The sequence below is a fragment of the Aquila chrysaetos genome, unplaced genomic scaffold, assembly GCF_900496995.4.
Source record: "Aquila chrysaetos chrysaetos unplaced genomic scaffold, bAquChr1.4, whole genome shotgun sequence".
In the NCBI taxonomy this organism is placed as follows: domain Eukaryota; kingdom Metazoa; phylum Chordata; class Aves; order Accipitriformes; family Accipitridae; genus Aquila; species Aquila chrysaetos.
In genome coordinates this window covers 218177-228822 of record NW_024470388.1, presented here as the reverse complement: position 1 = coordinate 228822, position 10646 = coordinate 218177, and the positions used below count along the sequence as shown (strand labels likewise).

The window sequence follows — 10646 nt, the reverse complement described above, 5'->3', positions numbered from 1 at the left end:
GCATAGGACGATGGTGCGCTCTGTACAAACTTCGGCCACGGGGTCGTGTGCATTGGACTTTGTCTGGATCTTTGGGTATTTGTGTGTTGTCCGGTCATAATAAATCATCTCTAGCACGGCTAATTCCCTCAGGTACTGGATACCTCTCTCCATGGTGGTCCACTTGCCTGGTTGACATAGAACATCTTCCTGAAGGGCTACCTTCCTTCGTGCTTGACAGGAGTTGCCTCCAGAGGCTGAGGGCTTGTGTCCCTTTTCCAATTGCCTTGTCAATGCCACCTTCCCTGGCAAGCGATCCAGCTGCTTGGCTTCCCTACCCTCTAATTCCAGGCTACTAGCCCCATTGTCCCAGCATGGGAGCAGCCAGGTGATAATGTGCTCACTTGGACGATGGCCGAAATCTTTCGCATACCCGCAGCTCACTCAGGGATAGGGATCGGGTGATTACTCTGGTTCTGCCTCTCCTCCTGTTCTCGTGATGACCTGGCTCATCTTCATCCCTCGCTAAGCAAACTGATTTTTTTGTATATTTCTTCTTGGTATGGGGGGTAGCTGATACTGGTGCGGGTTGGTTCGCTGTTTCAGCTGCAGTGCCTGTCGCCGGGTTGGAGTGGCCACGTGGCCTGTCGCCTTGCTGTTAGATGCAGAGACCTTCTCTTCCCCTTGAGGGTATTGAGTAGTGTTGACCAGGGCCGTCGTAGGCATGGACCAGGCCCCAGCACTTCCATGATTGTGTTTCCCTGGAATTGTCGGGGTGACAGCATACTTTTTCCAAATGTTCTACTAGTTTTTCAGGATTCTGCACTGTTCAAGGGTGAAGTTCCGAAACAGTGGGAGTGACCACCGCCCTAGGCGTTTGCCCATACTACCCCACGCACGCTGCTACTCATAATATCCAGCCTCGGGGCAGATCTGGCTGGCATTCTTAAGTAGTTGTTTAACCCTAAGCAAACCTGAACCACATTCAGGAACATCTAGTTCCTAGCAAAAGGACCATGCTGTTTTCAGCATCCCAAGGATATTAAAAATTTTCAAATTCTCAAACGCTATTGTAATTAGACTGAGAAGAAGGGAAGGGGAAGAAAAGGTGTCTCGCCCATAGATTGGCTCTCTGAGGAGGAAAGTAAAGGTGTAATGATTAATAGTTTCCCACAGATGGCTCCCGAAGTATAGAGGTGACGACAATGCTGAGTGCAAATACCGGATTAGTCCCACGACCTATATTTTATCATACCATAAGCCAGTATTACACAGTACATCAAAGCGAAAACCTTAATCCACCTCCCACGGATGTACAGCAGCACAGGGACTACGTACAGCAAGTGAGGTGATACATAATAGAACTCTAAAAACGAGCGCAACAACTCTAAGAGCCAATAAATCGACATTGTGACCATCGACTATTACCAATATAATGATGCTTGTAACAAATTCGCTGTACACGCTCTGGCCAGATCGTCGTTACCTCAACCCCTTGTGCCCACATTGGGCGCCAAAAAGGACTGTCGTGGTTTACCCCAGCTGGCAACTAATTACCACGCAGCCGCTCGCTCGCTCCCCCGCACCCAGTGGGGAGGGGGGAAAGAATCGGAAAAAAAAACCAAACCAAACTCGTGGGTTGTTATAAGAACAGTTTAATAGAACAGAAAGGAAGAAAACTAGTAATCATAATAATGACAATAATAAATGGCAATATAATAATAAAAGGATTGGAATATGCAAGTGATGCACAATGCAATTGCTCACCAACCCGCTGGCCAATGCCCAGTTAGTTCCCGAGCAGTGATCCCCCAGCCCCACTCCCCCCAGTTTATATCTGGGCATACTTCACTGGTATGGAATACCCTGTTGGCCATTTTGGGTCAGCTGCCCTGGCTGTGTCCCCTCCCAACTTCTTGTGCCCCTCCAGCCTTCTTGCTGGCTGGGCATGAGAAGCTGAAAAATCCTTGACTCTGTCTAAACGCTACTTAGCAGCACTGAAAACATCATGTGTTTATCACATTCTTCTCATACTGAATCCAAGACATAACACTATATCAGGTATTAGAAAGAAAATTAACTCTATCCCGCTGAAACCAGGACACTGGGGCAGCTTCTCTGCTCATGCATACCTTAGAGTAGGGTGAACCTTGAAAATATTGTGGGTATTCAGCTGGTCTCTTGCAGAGTCCTCCGGTTTTCATTTACATGCAGCAATTTTAACTCTGCAGCAGAACTCAGTGCTCTGTCAGTCATTGGCCTGTTTTATGCTGCAGTATTTGTGTTACTCTGTAGCACTTCCACAATCTTGAGGCCTGAGTCTGTTTGCCACAATGGCAATCTTTATAAACCTGAAGGGCAGGCATATTTTAAGTTGTGCAACTTTTGTAGGTGTGCATTGCCAAATGAAGTTGGAGGAGGTTTTCACATCTGAAAGTTGCATTGACAATGCTACTAATGGCAGAAGAGGATACAGCAAGTAGTTACTCCTTTCACTGTGTTGCTCATTTGCATACTTTATTGAAAAACAGAAAAGGAGACTAAATGTGTATGTGTAACAACAATAATGTCACTTTTAATGTTGCACAGAACAATTTTTTATCCCAAGAGATATCGAAATATGTCTTGCTGCGGTTGAAGTTTTTGCTGGAGGGACTTCTTACAGTTTATCTGAGCAGTAAACTAGATTCCATCTCATCTAAATTGGGGAAAGCACCTGGACTTTCTTTCTAAGCTGAACATTTAGTATTTCCTGTGATTTGTCAGGATGTGTAGTCTGGCTTTATGTTAATGAGGAAACTCACCCCCCACACCCCCTAAATCTAGGACCATACCGTTCTGACTGAGGGGCTTTCTTTTCTATCCCTTTTTTATTTATAAGAGTTGAGGTCATCTAAACCACAGAAGTATAATACTGAGCAAGCTGCTAAGTTGGGAGTAGAAGAGAGCATTTCACCTTGATTAAATCCGTCTTGGTAATGTGCTTGTTTTGTGTTCTCTGTACTTCTCATATTTGCCATTTTCTAGTTGAAAATAGTTTTCTGGTTGATAGGGATGTTAAATGTTTTCTTACTTGAGCAAATGTTATAAGTGATCATGACATGGAAGAAACTTCTGAACTCATTTATCAATTAGAAGCAACATGTCAAAAGAGCAGAACATAGGATAAGCCCAACTCACTGGCAATAATGACCTGGAAAGACGAAAAGGCACCGAAGGCGGATGAAGTGGCTCGCCAACTCCGGCAATACAAAGAAAATCTCTCCTCCTCCCTACAAGCCTGCATCTTGGCTGTGGAGAAGCTGTCCCGGGATTTCCAGCAATTCAGAGGATATGTCCTATTGCCCACCTGTAAGGACCAATGTCTCAGCTATTAGGAGTAGAGCGTTCCTCTGCCCAAGAGAGAGAATATAGAAGGAACACACCGCGAGGTGCCCTGTGGTTTTACCTACGTGACCATGGAGAGGACATAAGGAAATGGGATGGAAAACCCACTTCAGTCCTAGATGCACAGGTATGTGAGTTGCAAGGAAAAACCACCACAAAAGGGGATTCGTCCAAGAAAAATGCCGCTCCAGCTTCCAAACAGAGTAGAAGGGCTGATCTTACTTCTCATCCTCTTGAAGGGACTTCTGAGCCAATTTTACGAGAAGTGGGTAATGGATACTCTGGCCAGGATTAGAGGGGCCCTGCCTCCAGCCAGGTGGAGGAAAGGGATAACCGAGTCTATTGGACTGTGTGGATTTGATGGCCTGGCACATTAGACCCACAGGAGTACAAGGCTCTAGTAGACACCGGTGCACAGTGCACTCTAATGCCATCAAGTTATAAAGGGGCAGAACCCATCTGTATTTCTGGTGTGACAGGGGCATCCCAAGAGTTAACTGTATTGGAGGCTGAAGTAAGCCTAACTGGGAATGAATGGCAGAAACACCCCATTGTGACTGGCCCAGAGGCTCCATGCATCCTTGGCATAGACTACCTCAGGAGAGGGTATTTTAAGGACCCAAAAGGGTACTGGTGGGCTTTTGGTATAGCTGCCTTGGAGATGGAGGGAATTAAACAGCTGGCAAGATATTGCGTCCCGGCTAGAGAATCTGGTTGTAAAAGTACGTCACGTAGATGCTCACGTACCTAAGAGTTGGGCCACTGAAGAACATCAAAACAACCAACAGGTGGATCAGGCTGCCAAGATTGAAGCGGCTCAGGTGGACCTGGACTGGCAACATAAGGGTGAGCTAGTTATGGCTCTGTGGGCCCATGATACCTCAGGCCATCAGGGAAGAGATGCAACATACAGATGGGCTCGTGATCGAGGGGTGGACTTGACCATAGACACTACCGCACAGGTTATCCATGAATGTGAAACATGTGCTGTAATTAAGCAAGCCAAGCGGTTAAAGCCCCTGTGGTATGGAGGACTGTCCTAGTTTCAGCTGGAATAGAGTTAACTGTCTTCCTAGTAGCTGGTACGGTGCTATGTTTTGAGTTCAGTATGAGAAGAATGTTGATAACACCGATGTTTGCAGTTGCTGCTAGTAGTGTTTAGACTAACGTCAAGGATTTTTCAGCTTCTCATGCCCAGCCAGCGAGAAAGCTGGAGGGGCACAAGAAGTTGGCACAGGACACAGCCAGGGCACCTGACCCAAACTGGCCAACAGGGTATTCCATACCATGTGACGTCCCATCCAGTATAGGAACTGGGAAGTGGGGGCGGGGAATCGCCGCTCGGGGACTAGCTGGGTGCCGGTCGGTGGGTGGTGAGCAATTACACTGCGCATCATTTGTACATTCCAATCCTTTCATTATTGCTGTTGTCATTTTATTAGTGTTATCATTATCATTATTCGTTTCTTCTTTTCTGTTCTATTAAACTGTTCTTATCTCAACCCGTGGATTTGCTTCTTTTCCCGATTTTCTCCCCCATCCCACTGGGTGGGGGGGGAGTGAGTGAGCGGCTGCGTGGTGCTTAGTTGCTGGCTGGGGTTAAACCACGACAAGGACGATGGCTGAAATATAAATATGGGGAGGCCTGGCAGATTGACTATATCACACTAAATGGGATAAACCCATTTGTGGGATTGCCTTTGCTCAAGGACCTGGATGCACTTGGTGGGTGATGCAAAAGGATGGGGGAGTCCGATGTGTGCCTCAGGGGATTTGATTTTAGGTGAGAATAGCCAGAATTAAACTATATGATATTAGTTGCTATATAACCCTGCTACTGTATGTTATCATTACTATAATTGTTATATGCTATATCCATGGTACTACAGTAAGAACCACTTAGATCAAGCAAGAAAGAACTGTGATAAAACTGAGCAAAGTGCAGTAGTGATGGGACCAGAACTGACTCCAGCATGCAACAATCCAACGGTGCACACCATCCTCCTGCTGCGTCCAATGTCACCTGCTCGCCACACTGCACAGAAGCCCAATCCTGCTCTGCCGACTGAGCAGACTTTGCACCATCCCTCCTGCCCAGAAAGGCTGTTATGACAGATGGAGCCCAGTGTCATGAACAAAATGAACTCAACGGACATTTTATAGGGTTGGCCCATAGACTAAGGGAATGATATCTCTGTGTGTGTGTATATATCTATATACGAAAGGACAGGAAAGGTGATGGCGATTGATTAGGATGTATTGGAAAGTATGGGACCTGAGCATGACGTAAATGGTATAGAATAAGGGGTGGATACTGTCCTGGTTTTGGCTGGGATAGAGTTAATTTTCTTTCTAGTAGCTGTTTGTCCTGGGTTCAACTGGGATAGAGTTAATTTTCACAGGAACCTGGGAGGGTGCACAGCCAGGACAGCTGACCTGAACTAGCCAAGGAGCTATTCCATACCATGTGACATCATGCTCAGTATATAAATGGGGAGCGGGCTGGGGGGGCTCTCGGCTTTCGGTGGGGGAAGTGGCGGAGCGTCGGGTTCCGGGTGGTGAGCAGTTGCACTGTGCATCACTCGTTTTGTATATTCTTTTATTAGTACCATTGTTGTTGTTGTAACTTCTCTTTTTGTGTTGTCCCAGTAAATTGTCCTCATCTCAACCCTCGAGGTTCCGTGGTTTTTTTGGTTTTTTTTTCTTTTCTCCTTTCTGATTCTCCTCCCCATCCCACCGGAGGGGGGCGGGAGGAGTGAGCGAGCAGCTGCGTGGTCCTTTGGCTGGGCTGAAACCACGACACTGGTATAGTGTTATGTTTTGGATTTAGTATGGGAATAATATTGATAACACACTGATGTTCTTCCTTTCCATTCTATTAAACTCTTCTTAACTCACGAGTTTTCACTTTTTTTTTCCTCGATTCTCTCCCCCATCCCACTGGGTGGGGGGAAGTGAGTGAGCGGCTATGTGGTGCTTAGTTGCTGGCTGGGGTTAAACCACGACACCTGGTCTCCATTTCCTTCAAAAGAATTTGAATGGAGACATGGAAATCAAAAGCTTCCGAAACATGACTTTCCCAATCACTTCTAAGAAGTAGAAAGGCGCAGCAAACAGAAAGAGCAGTTTAATATGAAAGTAAAACCTTACCGTGTCTGAAATTCCTTCCAGCAGTATGTTGATTGCTCTGTTCACGTCCCCATTACAATCATGTAGTGCCACTATGCACTCATCCTGGTTTTTCCCCGTCACTTCCATAAGCTGGCAGTAAGAGTCAGACATGTTAAAATATCCAAATTATCATCATAAGAAAATAAGAGTTAGTACCACCACAGATTCCAAGAAAGCACGTAGCTACTATGTCAGAGCAAACTAAAATCCTAAATAAAGGTATCTGCATTTTACAGATCTGCTTGGGACTCAGACAAGAGACAGGATGAAACACAAATTAAATGGTAATCAAGAAAGCACTCTTTCGCATTTTTTTTTTTCCCCTTTAACTTTATGCTTGCAGCAAATACTGTCACCCCAGAGACAGTAGTATATGAGGGTAAAGATGTAAAAGACCAGGATAGCTCCAGTATCGCCCTCTTTATCCCACTCTGTGAGAACAGACATAAGGTAAGCCATGGCAGAGAACAGATCCATCTGGAAAAACATCCAGGCTAAGAAAAAGGGGTTTTTTTCAGCCAGATCAGCTCCCTCGATCCATTTCAGCATAAGGCCACACAAAAGGCATAAGCGATGGCTGCTTAAGGAGACCTAGTACTGAATTATGCTCCGTGGACCTGCGGTGCACATCCTGAGGAGTGTGGGATGGAAATAATCGCAGTCTGTCATGGGACATCCAGCAACTTCACCCAAAGAAAAAAACCTATGTGAGCTAGAAATATATATGCACAATGTAAAATATTGGAGATTTCCTATGCAGAACTTAATTCTTATCCTTCCCACCAGCAGAGCTACAGGCACTATTGATGAGGGTTCTTTGGCTTCAGGAAGTACAAGACTTCACTTCTGGCACATCAACAGAACAAGTTTATAACAAGAACAACAAAAAGCACTTAATAATGCTTCAGAGGAGGTTTTACAAAGGAAAAGAAATCAAGAAATCTGCTCCTCTGCTGCATTAATGCATTCACGCTAATTCTTCTCTCCTGGGTATGCTCCTAGGTTCTTTGCGAGTTGTGTTCACTAGGGCAAAATCACCAATACCCAACAGCAGAACAGGGACACGGATTCTCAGTACTGCTTGAATTAATCATCTCGGCTATAATTCGGTAATGAAAGCTCGAGCATCTACACCCGAAACTCAGCATGGTAGAGGAAATGGTGTGAGATTTCATTTTCATAGTGTAATTCTATCATTTTAATGCATACACAGATCTGGGAGGTCAGATTATTTTTTTTTTTTAAATAACACTTCAATTCGCCTTTAAGCTATGATTAGATTTTTACTTTTCCTGAAAAACAGCCAAGATTATAGCAAACTCAGTTTACACAGGTGACATTTTTCCCATGTGCGTGTACACGTGGACAAGCTGAATGCACTCTTTATTCTGATGATCATTAAGCATCAGGACCATACTAGAGAGATACAGTCTGGAAGAGACATCAGCACAGATGAGTTTTGGCTTAAAGGCTTGTCTACAAAGGAAAATACACTGGTATAACTATACAGCCAGAGCTATATTACCACACAGTTTCTCGTAAACAGACTTTACAGTGCAATAAGAGCACCTTTTCCTAGTTAAACTTGCGTCCTTCTGAAAAAGGTTTCATCTAAATCAGAAACAGACGCTCTAGCTCAAAAACGTAAGCCAGCTTTGGAGCACCTTATTGCAGGGCATAAAAACTCTGTACCACAAGAAACATACTTGTTTCACTTTATCTTCAAAATCTGCATCGTTCTTATCGTAGATCATCTGAGCAAGGCGAATCTGTTCTGCTGTTGCCTGAAAAATGCAAACATCCAATAAAGTACACAAAAGGTAACAAAATATTTTTTTAAAAGTATCCCCTAGTGTCACTATATTTTTTTTCCTCCAGATTCCCAAAAAGAACATACGCAACAAGCACAGAGGTGCTATGGGGAAGGGATTAATATCTCCTCTATGCCCATTTTATAGTTAAAAAGTGAGCTGGGACAGAAGCAATTTCAACATGTTCTAATGTGTTTGAACCACAGTTAAAGGTCACCACATAGACAAGACAAACATATAATAAAAGAGAATTTACCACAGAAGCCTACGCTTTGATATTATTACTTTATTTAGTATCTACCACTCCAGAGTTAGAGTTTTATCATAACAAACTGGCAACGGTATTTCTAAATTAACCACATCTCTGATGATTCCTGCTCACATCACCTTCCACAACTCTCCCAACAACCACCTGGCTCTGTAGTTTTATGAGCACTTAAAAGAGACTGAGTCATGCCTCAAGATTTTGCCCATGAACAGCTGCACTTATTTTCTTTATAAGCGAATACCAGTCTCTGAAAACTGCTAAAGGATCTTGCTATTGATGAAATATTTGGTGCTTCTGTAACATTTCTGGACCACAAATCCACGCTGGCAGCTCCTCCAAAAGCTGAAAGACTAAAATGGATGGATGCAGTAAAGTGCCATAAATCTAAATAGGCTATGGCTGCCCCAGAGAGAAAGCAACTCAAGAACACTAATGTCTCATCATACAGGCCACTCTACATAGTGCGGCATTTGCAGTCTACTTGAACTACACTCCCATGAAAATACCAAAGATAACTGTATGCTACATGATCCTGGACCTAACTTGATTTCTGCTCAAACAGAAGAGGCTACCGTCTCATGCTAGAGAAGGCTGATACTGAAGAGAGCCAGGACCCAAAATGCAAGGTGATGTGCTGCAAAAGACTTCTTCATTGAGAAGGGGACCACCTCATCCACTGAAATTCTTGATGGAAAGGATTCATCCTGGGCAGCTGGTTGAACCTCACCTTTCGCAGTCTCACTTCACAGAATACCCACGTGAAAATCTGTGCCTCACGAGTTCAGACTTAATCAGCCTCAAACTGCTTCACTTTTGGAGTTCACCACAAATACGAGCTCTAGAGGAGGTCGCCAAGTGTAAATCCTGAGAAGAGTCTAAAAATTACTCCACCGTACACCACCGGCTGCTTATTTGCTGAGAAGTTACTGCAGCTGTCCCAGTTCCTTGAGGGAAGCGACATTTGCTGTGCTCAGAGGCGACGTTCCAAGACAATTAGCGTTTGTAATGGAGTTGCTACTTCACATTTTCAAAGCGTCATGCTGACAGCTTCATACGTCAGTTGGTAACACAGAGGAGAGCCTGCTCTGGAATTCCCCGTGCCAGCCCTGGTGCCGGTCAGTGCAGTACTCTGTGCAAAGGAGCTCACTCTTGGTTGTCTGCTGAGAGCTCAGCAGAGAGCAAAAACAAAAGGTCTGCTGGTTTCAGGAATTAAGCCCTGTTGATCCATCTTCTCGCTCTGACTTCAGCCTCCTCAGGCCCACTGCAACTTTTAAGCTAGCAAAGAGATTTCCTTTAAAGATATCCAGAGTAAAAAAATTCAATGTAATTTCTGTAGAGACATGACGGCATATTTGACCAGAAACAGAAAAACATTAAGATTCATTTTTTCCGTAAACCAACTTTTTTTCCAAGTCCACGTTAGAAGACAAAAATATACCAATTTTATAACAATATCAAATGTGTGACAGTATCTTCAGTTTTCCTGTGTTAAGGAGAGAGCTTAGAAACACAAGTAGGTACAATATCACTAATATTTATGCCAGTGCATTACACCCAGATGGAATTGAAGATTCAGAAGAAAAAAAACCAACAAAACCCCACAAGATGTGTTTACTATACAAACAACAAATCATTGTCACAAAAAGTTTTGGTTTTTTCCCAGCGACCGGTTCTTCTTTATTTTTAAGGCACCGTTGTTACAAGTAACATTGTAGTATCCTATAAAAGAGTATAATTAAGTTTTAATTGCAACTAAGAAAATTGTAGCATCTTAAGACAGCTAAAACTTTACTCAACCTTACAAGATATATTATCTTTGCAGCATAACAGAACGAAGGAAATTTTTAACTAACAACTTCGAACTACCAGAAAACAGAAGTGTGCAAAACACAAAATTAAGTGACAGTAATAGGCCCGGATCTTATAATAAAATGGTATATTTATTATCCAGAAGCAATGCAAAAGAACCACAATGTAATTTCTTAAATAACTTAAATGAAGATCAACGTGATATTATGACAATGAAATCT

General features: G+C 43.7%; 1 protein-coding gene across 1 annotated transcript in view; it reads right to left on the bottom strand.

The window, feature by feature from the left end:
• Nucleotides 1–6363: 6363 nt before the first annotated feature.
• LOC115338110 (ubiquitin-associated protein 2-like) overlaps nt 6364–10646 on the bottom strand; it is a 37088-nt gene continuing 32805 nt past the window's right edge. The window contains exons 3-4 of the mRNA XM_030006564.2: nt 8244–8321; nt 6364–6627 (exon numbers count right to left, since the gene is read on the bottom strand). Coding sequence (XP_029862424.2) covers nt 6391–6627; nt 8244–8321 — 315 coding nt within the window. The 3' untranslated portion in view covers nt 6364–6390. The remainder of the gene's footprint in view (nt 6628–8243; nt 8322–10646) is intronic.